The sequence below is a fragment of the Miscanthus floridulus genome, chromosome 8 (genome assembly GCF_019320115.1).
Source record: "Miscanthus floridulus cultivar M001 chromosome 8, ASM1932011v1, whole genome shotgun sequence".
Classification (NCBI taxonomy): domain Eukaryota; kingdom Viridiplantae; phylum Streptophyta; class Magnoliopsida; order Poales; family Poaceae; genus Miscanthus; species Miscanthus floridulus.
Genome location: NC_089587.1, coordinates 64,388,843 through 64,401,791, shown reverse-complemented (window position 1 = coordinate 64,401,791; position 12,949 = coordinate 64,388,843). Strand labels below are relative to the sequence as shown.

Here is a 12,949-nt window from a genome sequence, read left to right as displayed (position 1 = left end):
TATAACGGCTCTTATAATTAGGATCCAGATATGAAAGATAAGCGTAAACAAATCGTATCTTGTGAAATGGCAAATAATGTTTCCTTTCATAATAAATAGTACAAGGCAAAGATAGCTCTCCATATATAGCACCATTTTCGGAACCATATCATGCATGCGAAATCACACCATGATCGAGTAATTTGTTGCCTTATACTCCAGAGCCTGGTGCAACACATATATTTATAGGTCCCTCAGTGCTTAGTTTCAAAACATCAACCCAAAGCCTTGATAAAAAAGATAAAGAAAGAGAAAAGCAGCCAAGATGGCCTACGTCGCTGCAGCAGTATTCGCAGTAGTGTCTCTCACCGCCTTGTTCGCCGGCAGCGAGGCCTGCACCAGCGTCCCGTGGATGACATGGACTGCGGCGTGCCAGCAGACGGACAGGTGGGATCAGCTGTGCCAGCAGACGCTCCAGGGTATCGCGCCGCACTACGCCAGATTTGGACATCATCAGTGGCGGATTCAGGATGGGATCAAGGAGGGGGCTAAGTAATGGACATGTTGATTGATAATGAAGATTTAATGATGATTTATGCTTGATGCTACAGTAATTTAACGAGGAATTAAGGCTCATGAGGGGGGCTGCAGCCCCCCTGGATCCGCCAATGGACATCATTGTCGGCCTCATTACTGCCGGATTTGTCAGAATCGACAGTGATGTTCCTTCACTGCCGGTTGTGAGCTCGAAAATGAGAAAATGATTGGGGCTGGGTTAAAACTGGTAGTGAAGCACCACATCACTGTCGGTTTGTGGCTTGAACCGGCAGTATTTTGGTGGCCACTCATCACTGCCGGTTCAAGCCACAAACCGACAGTGATTGAGCTCTATCACTGTCGGTTCTAGCTAAGAACCGATGGTGATAAGCCTACAGCACAAAAAGACTGCAACCGTCCTCTTCTTTCTCCTCTCTTCCATCCCGAGAACAGAGGCGCGCGTTTGGGCCCTTCCCTCCATTGTTGCGGCTGCTCTTCACCATGAAGCTAGCGCTTGGATTTTGAAGAATGGCTTGATCTTTTTGCTTTAAGGTTAGTAACAAACATTCACTCCTTTGATTTAGTTGTTTAATTAGCTTCGTTTTGATGGCTACATTGCTTGATTCTCATTCTAGTTCTTTCTCCATTCTAGATAACACTTTTTCAAATGGACATTTGTGCAAGACTCAAAATGTGGTGAATCCATCATCCAAACGGTTGGTGTCTATGAACACATTTAAATTCGTGGCTAATTATTCTATGGTGGTCAAGATCATCATTGTTAGTATGTGATGCTATAATTAGTTCTTAGAAGTAGAGTAGAATAGTTGTTCTTCAATATTGTGCAATAATTGTTTTTACTACGATTTTCAATTTACAGGGCCGGGGCTATCAATTTCAATTTTCCAATAATTAGTGTACAATAATGTTTTCCAAAAATGGTACTTTCGAGCTACAATTGTTGTTCATAAAGCTCGATTTCTTATTAATTTTTTGTAATTACTATCTCAGTATTTTTTATGTGTAGAGATGGATCGAGAGTGGATGCATCTGTCCCGAACGGACAAGCGGTACATGCATGGCGTCAGCCAGTTCATCACCGATGCCAAAGCCCATGCTAGGAATGAGAACCCTGTCTTCTGCTCATGCAAAGATTGCAAGAATTAAAGGAATTTTGGTCAAATTGAGTCTATACGATCGCACTTGATTACCAGGGGATTCATGTCAAACTATACGATATGGACTATGCATGGCGAGGTTGGTGTCAATATTCTACAGGAAAATGATGATGATGTGGACATGCCTGACGTAGCCATCCACAATGGTGACGAGGAACCTAGTGTCAACACGGAACCTATGCCCACAGTTAATAATGTGTTTAGGAACACGCTAGCTGATGATACCGAGGATAACGATGGCATTTCTCAGCTGCTACGTAATGTAGAGACCGGATGTTTTAGTGAAAGACAACTGAGAAAGCTAGAGAAAATGAGACAAGATGGTAAAACACCACTGTATATGGATTGTCCAATGAGCAAACTAGAAGCCGACATTATGCTGTTAGAGTTCAAATCGACAAACGGATTGAGCGATAAAGGCTTCGATCAGTTGTTAGGTATAATAAGGAAAATGCTCCCAGAAAAAATGAGTAGCCAGAAAAGACATACTTGGCCAAGCAAATGATCTTCCCCATCGGCCTCGAGGTTGATAAAATCCACGCGTGTTCCAATGATTGCATATTGTACCATGGAGAAAAATACAATGACTTGGACAAGTGCCCCAAGTGTGGAGCTCCATGGTACAAGGAAGGGCCATTAGATGAGGGTACCAAGACCAAAGGAGATCTCGTAAAGGTCATTTGGTATTTCCCTATAGCTCCCCGGGTGCATAGGCTATTTGCATGTGCAAAGTCAGCCAAGCTGTTGCGCTGGTATGGTGAAGAGCGTAAGAAAGATACAATGATGAGGCACCCTGCCGATGGGCATGACTGGAGGACTATCAATACTATGTTCTATAAGGACATCGGTGGAGAGGTAAGGCACTTTTGGTTTGCTTTGAGCACAGATGGGATGAATCCTTTTGATTAGGTTAGAAGCAATCATAGCACCTGGCCAGTGACGCTCTATATATACAACCTTCCACCTTGGGTCTATATGAAGCGGCCGTACATCCAAATGACACTACTGATCCAAGGGCCAAGACAACCTAGGAATGACATCGATATGTTTCTAGAACTAGTGATCGATGAACTAGTGGAGATGTTTGAAAACGATGTGCCGGATGTTTGGGACGAGAACAAAAAGGAACATGTCCCGATCAAGGGAGTACTTATCGCTACAATCACCAACCTGCCAGGTCAAGGTTCGTTGTTCGGAGAGAAGACAAAAGGCTATACTAGATGTGTCGAGTGCTTCGATGACGCCGATGCGGTAAATCTACCAAATAACTCAAAGATAGTTTATATGGGACACCGTAGGTTCCTACCTAAGGATCACCCTTACCGTAGGAACAGAAATGATTTCAATGGTACTATTAAGAAACGCTTAGCTCCAAAATATCAAGACGGGCCTACGATACTTTGAGAACTTAACAAACTGGAGGTTGTCCTTGGGAAGGGGGACAATGTAGTAGCAGTGCATGATGGGAGCGTTTGGAAGAAAAAATTGGTTTTCTGGAAACTACCTTATTGGGCATTTCTGAGTGTATGCCACTATCTTGATCCCATGCACATCATTAAAAATGTGTGCGCTAACACTCTTAACACCTTGATGGATACCAAGGGGACATCAAAGGATTCACTAGCCACACGCCTGGACATGCAACACATGGGAATCAGGAAGGAGCTGCATCCCGTGGAGGTAGAGAATGGCCAGTTCGAACTTTCGGTTGTGTCATGGACATTGAAGAAGGAAGAAAAGCATGTGCTTATTTCTTTCTTCAATGAACTCAAAATCCCGACAGGCTACTGTGCGAACCCGAAGAGGCTAGTTGTCGGGTACTATAAAACGGGGTACCCCGAGCGTACACCAAAAGGGTCACTTAAATCCCATCAACAACAAAGCTAGAGGGTAAGCCATGGGCTCATCACCAGCCCCGTCCGAGCCCACCGGCTCTCCGCCTCGCCTCAGGCCTCGCACGGGAGGTCTCGGTGCCCTGACGCAATCTCCACCTCGCACGAGGCCTCTCACGGGAGGCCTCAGCATGGAGCCCAATCTCCGTCTCGCCCGAGGCCCCGTGCGTACAGCCTCGAATGAGACAGCTATTCTTCGTATCGCTCGAGGCTGGCTTGTCAATAACCCGTCGCTCCCACCTCGACCGGTCTTTCCAACAGCATGTCACGTCCCATTAATGCATCAACCACTCCCGCAATCTCAGTCGGACGACGGCTCGACACCGCGGAGCGGCCGACAAGACAAGGAGTCACATCAATGCCATACTGGCTAGGATAAGGCGCGGCGGGGATTACCGGCCACTGTGTTCTGGTGCTGTGCCCATGATCAGCGCCTGAACTGCACTATGCCCCGTAACCCTCGCCCCGAGGACAACGCAGCATGGGAAATCTGGCCTGGGTCATCATCGCCTCTGAACCAGTGTACCAGATCGACCGCTCCCTCTGGGCCTCGGCACTCTACGCCAGGGTCTCGGCTATCTTGGGGTTCACGTCTGCCGAGACCCCCCACCGCGGTTCGGCCTTGGCACCAACCGAGCCTCGACCTCGCGCGTAGTCAATCCACAGCGACCCACACGCTGACCACCGCGCCCGCTTCGAGGCAGCCCTGGAGCTCCCATGACGCACAGGATCAGATGTGACCAGCACGTTGCCCCAGCGCTCCAAGGACAGACCACTCCGACAACCATGCCACCACAGGAATAGGCTACAGGGCTTGGACGCGCCGCCTCTGTTCGCACGACGCCGTATAGTTAGCACATGTACTACCCTTGTCCTCCCTTCAAACTATAAAAGGAAAGAACTTGGGCTATTTCTGGGAAGAAGAGAGGCACTCACAAAAGCAACACTCTGTAACATGCACACTTCCCTGCCGCCTGAGAGCAATGTCTCAAGCAGTCCACATCACTCCACGCCGAGACCTGGGACTAGCTCCCTCTCTCACCTAGCTTGTAATCCCCTACTACAAGCACTTCGGTGCAAGGAATACAAGATCAATCTCTCAGACTGGACATAGGGCACCAATTGCCCGAACCAGTATGAACCTTGTGTCTCTTTGCATCACCATCCGGGATCGGGAACACGCAGAACAAATTTACTAGTTGGTTGAGGATCCTCCGGTCCAAAACACCAACAGTTGGCGCGCCAGGTAGGGGCCTCTGTGTGTCAGTTTCGTCATCCCAACAAGTTCTAGATGGCAGACCCCGTATGACCACTGCGTCTCGGCACGGTGGTCTGGTTTGGGAGCCTAGAGTTCATGTCTCTAGGGCACGAGTATGACATGGTACTTCTCACACCCCGAGCCCCGCATGCCGACGACGACGTCACGCACCAGCACCCTAGGCACGGGTGGCGCCCGGGTGGCCGCTCTCGCCGCGCTCGCCGGGCACAACGCGAGCAGGATCACGCCGATGCTACGTGAACCCAGGGCAACTCGCCGCTCTCCGCCGGTGTCCTACGATCAGCTGTTGGCGCAGGGTCCCTGGTTGGGGATCTGTCTATCCTGAGCCTGGACAAGGGGAAAACACCGGTGGCACCCGGCGACGCCCCGACATCAAGCTCCGCTCCACCACTCCCTGAGGAGCCAACTCTGGTGGAGCAGAGCCCGGCGACGGCACCATCTCCATACCCCTTCGGGTTGAGAAATGCCACCGCCTCTTATGCTCACGCCTATGCTTCCACTCACGTGGATCTCTCAGGGCGCCGCCAGCGCTTTGTTCTCGACTTCGACACCACCGCGTCGACCCACACCCACGCCGACTCCTCGGAGGAGGACAAGGCATGGGCTGGAGCTGATTTCTCCGACCTCCATGACCGCGAAACCATGCGCCGCTTCTTGGCCGCAAGTGACTATTGCTTTGGCTACTCCGATTCTAACGATGAAGGTACTTATGATCCCACTCGTGAGTGCTTCCACGTCGGACTTGGGATGCCAAGCATGGGCGACGAGGACGAGGGGGTAGGCAACTGCACTCCGCTTCATCAGGGAATGGGTGATGCCACGCCTTCACGCATTGTTCCACCGGCAGCACAGAACGGGAACCTTGCCCTCGGACAATTTCGACGCCCGGACCTAGAGCAGCTCCGTGAGCTTTAGGCCAAGGTCGAGCAAGATCGACTCCTTCTACAATAGCTCTGAAACACTCTTGAGTAGGAGCAGCAGGGCCGTGGTGATGGTGGAGGAGCCCGGCGGCGGGCCCGCGACGTGCACCACCGCATCAACAATGACGAAGGGGACGATCGTCCCCCAATCTTCAATCGCGCTAGCCAGAATGTCGCGGCTGTAGCAATGCTAGTGCGCGTGATGCCCGAGCCCTCCACCACGGAAGGGCGACGGGTTCGTGGCAAGCTCTAGGATCTCCTCGAGACCGCCGTGGTGCAGCAGGCCGAGAGTTTCGCCTCCTGGCGGCACGGAGCCGCCTCAGACCTCCCCTCGGCACCGCCTCGGCAGGATAGGGAGGCCACGGTTCGTCCTGAGCCCGCTCGAGCGCCAATAGCCCATGGGGCCCCCGGGTGGCTCGACCGCCTCGGCAACCAATGCAAGGTGTAGGCAGACCATGAGGTGCTCAGCAGGCGACGACGCCACAACAATGAAGGGCCCGCCTGGGGCTACCACCCACACCGAGGTGGCCGTTCTGACAGTGAGGAGGATCGAAGTCCTTCTCCTAAACCACCAGGCCCACGGGTCTTCAGCAGAGCCATCCGCAACGCTCAGTTTCCAGCCCGGTTTCGCCAGCCATCCAACCTCACAAAGTACAGCGGCGAGACCAACCCCGAGCTCTGGCTTGCCGATTACCGCCTGGCTTGTTAGCTAGGCGGCGCGGATGATGACCTGCTCATCATCCGCAACCTCCCCTTGCTCTTGTTAGACTCGGCGCGAGCCTGGCTCGAGCACCTTCCTCCCTCTCAGATCCACGACTGGCGCGACTTGGTTTGGATCTTCATCAGGAATTTCCAGGGCACATACGTGCGCCCTAGAAACTCCTAGGACCTTAAGAGCTTTCGCCAGAAACCAGACGAGTCTCTCTGAGACTTCATCCGGCGCTTCTCTAAACAGTGCACCGAGTTGCCCAGCATCGGCGATTCAGAGATCATCTAGGCTTTTCTCTCTGGCACCACCTACCGAGACTTGGTCCAAGAATTAGGCCGGAACGTGCCACACTCCTCGACATCGCCACCAACTTTGCCTCAGGCGAAGAGGCTATAGGGGCCATCTTCCCCAAGAACGACGCCAAGGGGAAGCGGAGGGATGAGGCCCCCAAGGCCTCGATTCCCCGCCTCCCCAAAAGAAAGAAGAAGGATCGCCAGGGGAAGCGGGCCGTCCTCAAGGCCGATCTGGTCGTGGCCGCAGAACGCAAGAATCCCCGAGGCCCTAGGGGCCCTAGACCTTTCGACGACATGCTTAAGAAACCCTACCCTTACCACCAAGGCCTGGTAAAGCATGCCCTTGAGGATTGCTCTATGCTGCGGTGTTACTACGCCAGGCTCGGGCTCCCCGACGACGACGCCAAGCAGAAGGGCGCCGGCGACCAGGACGATGACAAGGACGACGGGTTCCCTGAGGTACACAATGCCTTCATGATCTTTGGCGGACCCTCGGCGTGCCTTATGGCGTGGCAGCGAAAGAGGGAACGCCGAGAGGTCTTCTCGGTCAAGGTGGCCACTCCTTGGTACCTCGACTGGTCTTAGGAGGCGATCACCTTTGATCGAGATGACCACCCCAACCATGTTCTGAATCCCGGGCAGTACCCACTTGTTGTCGACCTGATCATCGGCAACACCCGACTCACCAAGGTGTTGATGGATGGAGGCAGCAGCCTCAATATCCTCTACGCCAACACCCTAGAGCTCTTGGGGATCGACCGGTCGAGGCTCCAAGGCGACGCCGCACCTTTCCATGGCATTGTGCCAGGGAAACGCAAGTGACCCCTCGGGCGCATCGACCTTCCCGTCTACTTCGGCACCCCCTCCAACTACCGCAAGGAGGTCCTTACCTTCGAGGTGGTCGGGTTCAGGGGAACCTACCATGCCATCCTAGGACGGCCATGCTATGCCAAGTTCATGGCAGTCCCCAACTATACCTACCTCAAGCTCAAGATGCCAGGCCCCAGCGGTATCATCACGATTGAGTCCACGTACGAACATGCATACGACTGCAATGTCGAGTGCATCGAGTACGCCGAGGCTCTCACGGAGGTCGAGACCCTCATTAGGCCAACCTCGACCAACTCAGTGGCGAGGCGCCTGACTTCAAGCGTCGTGCAAGGGCGTTCGAGCCTGCAGAGGCCTTCAAGCTTGTCCCAGTCGACCCCGCCTGCCCCGACAACCGAGCGCTGAGGATCAGCGCCACCCTCGACATCAAATAGGAGGCCATGCTCGTCGACTTCCTTCGTGCGAATGCCGACATGTTTGCATGGAGTACCTCAGACATGCCGGGCATACTGAGGGAGGTCGCCGAGCACGCCTTGGACATCCAGGCTAGCTCTAGACTGGTGAAGCAACGCCTGCACCGATAGGAAAAGCGTAGGGCCATCGGCGAGGAGGTGCAGAAACTCTTGGCGGCCGGGTTCATCAAGGAAGTGTCCCACCTAGAGTGGTTGGCTAACCCCGTGTTAGTTAGGAAGAAAAATGGGAAATGGAGGATGTGTGTAGACTACACCAGTTTGAATAAAGCCTGTCCAAAAGTTCCCTTCCCATTACCCCGAATCGATCAGATCATTGACTCTACTACGGGGTGCGAGACCCTGTCTTTCCTTGATGCGTATTCTGGTTACCATCAAATCAAGATGAAAGAGTCTGACTAGCTTGCGACTTCTTTCATCACCCCATTCGGCATGTACTGCTACGTGACTATGCCTTTCGGCCTCAGAAACGCGGGGGCCACGTACCAGCGGTGCATGACCTAGGTCTTTGGCAACCACATTGGGCGAACCGTCGAAGCCTATGTGGATGACATCATGGTCAAGTCTAGAAAGGCCGAGGATCTTGTCAACGACTTGAAGATTGCCTTCAAATGCCTTCGAGAGAAGGGCATCAAGCTCAATCCCGAGAAGTGTGTGTTCGGGGTCCCCCGAGGCATGCTCTTGGGATTCATAGTCTCGGAGCGCGGCATCGAAGCCAACCTAGAGAAGGTCTCGGCCGTAACCAGCATGGGACCAATCAGAGACCTCAAGGGAGTGCAGAGGGTCATGGGATGCCTTGCGTCCCTAAGCCGCTTCATCTCGCACCTCGGCGAAAAGGTCTTGCCTCTGTATCGCCTCTTGAGAAAATCCGAACGCTTTTTCTGGACCCCCGAGGCCGAAGAAGCCCTCGCCAAGCTTAAAGCACTGCTCACTAATCCTCCTATCCTGGTACCCCTGGCCAGGGACGAGGCCCTCTTACTCTACGTCGCCGCAACGACCTAAGTGGTCAGCGCTACCATAGTAGTAGAAAGGCAGGAAGAGGGGCATGCTCTACCCACCCAACGACCTATTTACTTCATCAGCGAAGTACTCTCCGAGACCAAAACATGCTACCCCCACATCCAGAAGTTGGTCTACGCCGTAGTCCTGGCCCGGCGAAAGCTGCGTCACTACTTCGAGTCCCACCCAGTGACCGTGGTATCGTCTTTCCCCTTGGGAGAGATAGTCCATAACCGGGAAGCCTCAGGCAGGATAGCCAAGTGGGCCGTTGAGCTTATGGGGGAAGCCTTGACTTTTGCGCCTCGGAAAGCGATTAAGTCTCAGGTCTTGGCCGATTTTGTGGCTGAGTGGACCGACACCCAATTACCACCTGCTCAAGTCTAGACATAATGTTGGACCATGTACTTCGATGGGTCTCTGATGAAGACCGGGGTAGGCGCGGGTCTCCTCTTCGTCTCGCCCCTCAGAGTACACATGCGCTACATGGTGCGGCTCCACTTCGCTGCCTCCAACAATGTGGCCGAGTACGAGGCCCTCGTCAATGGCTTGCAAGTCGCCATCAAACCTGGGATACGGCGTCTCGACGTCCAGGGCGACTCGTAGCTCATCGTCGATCAAGTCATGAAGGAATCAAACTGCCTCGACCCCAAAATGGAGGCATACTGCTAGTTGGTACGTCGCCTAGAAGACAAGTTCGACGGTCTCGAACTAAACCACATCGCGTGGAAGTACAACGAGGCCGCCGACGAACTGGCAAAGATGGCCTCGGCACAGGCTCCGGTTCCCCCGAACATCTTCTCCAGGGACCTCTACAAACCTTCCATTGACCACATCTTGGTGGCAGAGGAGGGCCCACCTGTCAAAGCCACGACGGGGCTCGACGCCACCTCCGCTGCCGAGACTCTCTCGACCAAGCCTGAGGTCATGGAAGTCAACACCGAGCCTCCCTAGACCGACCAGGACGCGGACTGGTGAATCCTGTTCCTTGATTGGCTTGATCGAGGGGAGCTTCCTAGTGACAGGACCGAAGCCCAATGGCTTGCGCGCTGAGCCAAGACTTACGTCCTCTGCAATGATGAATTGTACAGGCGAAGCCCCTCTGGTGTCCTCCAATGATGCATCACCACCGAGGCAGGGTGAGCCCTGCTTTGGGACTTGCACACAGGGGCCTGCGGGCACCATGCGGTGCCTCGGACGCTCATAGGAAATGCTTTCCGCCAAGGGTTCTACTGGCTGACGGCGGTCGCCGACGCCACCAAGCTAGTACGATCCTATGAAGGATGCTAGTACTATGCTCGGCAGACACATCTCCCGGCCCTGGCCCTCCAAACCATCCCCATCACGTGGCCGTTCGCCGTATGGGGGCTCGACATGGTCGGGCCTCTACAAAAGGCCCCCGGGGGCTACACCAATCTACTGGTATCAATCGACAAGTTCTCCAAATGGATCGAGGCTCATCCGATCAATCGAATCAAATCCGAGCAAGCAGTGCTGTTCTTCACTGACATTATCCATAGGTTTGGGGTTCCTAACACAATCATCACCGATAACGGGACACAGTTCACCGGCAAAAAATTCTTGATGTTCTGTGATGACCACCACATCCGTGTGGCCTGGTCGGCTGTAGGACACCCAAGGACCAATGGCCAAGTAGAGCGTGCCAATGGCATGATCCTACAAGGCCTCAAGCCAAGAATTTACAACCGGTTGAAGAAGTTTGGCAGGAAATGGCTCGCCGAACTCCCATCGGTCATCTGGAGCCTATGGAACACTCCAAGCCGAGCCACGGGGTTCACGCCTTTCTTCCTGGTCTATGGGGCCAAGGCCATCCTCCCTACTGACTTGGAATATGGTTCCCCAAGGCTATAGGCCTATAACGAACAAAGTAACCGCACCACCTGAGAGGACGCCCTCGACCAACTGGAGGAAGCCCGAGACGTCGTGCTGCTGCACTCAGCTAAATACCAGCAAACCCTACGACGCTATTAGGCCCGACGCATCAGAAGTTGAGACTTGAAGGTAGGCGACCTAGTGTTGAGGCTGGCGCAGAGCAATAAGGGTCGCCACAAGCTGACCCCACCATGGGAAGGACCGTACATCGTCGCCCAAGTGCTGAAGCCTGGGACCTACAAGCTAGCCAACGAGAAGGGCCAAATCTTCACCAACGCTTGGAATATAGAACAGCTATGTCGCTTTTACCCTTAAAGTTCCAAGCATTGTATATATGTTGTTTCTCAGAATACAATTGAAAAGCGTTCTTTAGTTGTTCTAATTTTTTGAGAAACCCCCCCCCCCCGAGCCCATACGATGACACTGTAAGGGAGACTCGGCTCTGCCTCCGCAGAACCGAATCTCCCTCGGGGGCTAGAGGGGGGATTCCCCCTAAGTCCCACGCACTATTTTTTAGTCGTTTTTTGAAAACACCAAACCCTCTAGCACGCTCTGACGAATCAAATGCGGAAAACCCAAGGACCAAAAGCCTGTCTCAAGGCAAGAAGGCCGGTAGAGTCACGAGACAGCCTAAGCCTCTGGGCTATAGCGCTCCCTCACCACCTTTCGCCTTGGGGATGGCTTAGGCTCCAAAGAGGTTTTTTGCAAAGAAATCAGATCAGAGACAACAAGATGGCAGAGTCTCGGAAATACAAGACAAGCGATTAAAGAAACATGAGTACTTTAAAAAGAAAGGCCTTGATGGCCATAAGCGTTATGATACAAATTTAATTTCTACTCTATTTACATGGCCGCTTGGGCCTAGGTTAAGGCTCAGGACCTCTGGCATCGGCAGACGGTGGGGGAGGGACCACCTCCTCTTCAAACAACACTGCTAGCACGATGCCAGGGCCTTCCGCCGCCTCCAACAGCTTCGTCACCACCTCGTCAGCCTCATCGTCATCATCGGGCAAGACATAGCCATCGCTGATGGCTTGAAGGTCAACACCAACGTAGTGCGAGACGATGACGGCCAGTGCGCGCTTGACGCCCGCATGCAGCGCTCCTTGGAGCCGCTCACGCACTTGACCGCTCAGCACAATCAGACGGCTCCCAAGGGAGCTGCCTGACTGAACCCCCTCGGCCACCAGGGCCTCGCAGGCGGCACTCTTCAGCGCCTCGTGCTCCCCGATCTCGGTCTCGAGCACCGTCTGCATCGTGCTGGAAGCCTCGGCTACCCGGGTAACCTCCGCCTCTGACTCTGCACCACAGAAAATGGAACGGGGTTGAGCAAGGGGAAAAAACAAGCCAAATAGGGACAGAAGCCTATGGAACTCACCCTTGGCCTTAAGCTCCCAGTGTCGGGCCTCGACCTGAAATGCCTTGGCTTTCTCCTTCAGACGCTGAGCCTCGACTCTAGAAGCCTCGGCTGCCCTGGAAGCTTCACTCCCCAGCTCTGCGTCACACCAGGAAGTTAGGGAACGAACATAAGAAAAAGCGAATAAAACAAAGGGACTAGGACTCACCCTCGGCCTTTCCCCTCCAAACCACAGCCTCGGTTCGCGAAGCCTCAGCCGCTACAAGGGCCTCATCTAAAGCGCCTTTCGTCAGCTGGTGTGCATTCTATTCCGCCCCTAGCTGCCCAGCAAGAGCTGTGGCCGAGGCCGTAGCTTCTTCGGCTCGAGACCTAAAGGCATCCCGATCACTGGCCGCGCAGGTGAGCTCCTCCTCCAACTCCTTGACCCACGCCGCCAGAGGGGCGAGCTGCTCCTGAGCCGTGGCTGCCTCGACCTTCGCATCGGCACAACGAAGGCGGAGGTCCTCCACCTCTACGCTCCGCGCTGATAGGAGCTCATTGGCGCCTACAAGAAGGCCCTTCTGCCGTTGAAGCTGGTCCCAGACGTCCCTCTCCCGTCGGAGAAAGACCAACTTCCCA

General features: G+C 53.8%; 1 protein-coding gene across 1 annotated transcript in view; it reads left to right on the top strand.

The window, feature by feature from the left end:
- Nucleotides 1-304: 304 nt before the first annotated feature.
- The window catches only part of LOC136478515 (uncharacterized), a 29,904-nt gene continuing 17,259 nt past the window's right edge, over nucleotides 305-12,949 (top strand). Inside the window, exon 1 of the mRNA XM_066476989.1 lies at nucleotides 305-458. Coding sequence (XP_066333086.1) covers nucleotides 305-458 — 154 coding nt within the window. The remainder of the gene's footprint in view (nucleotides 459-12,949) is intronic.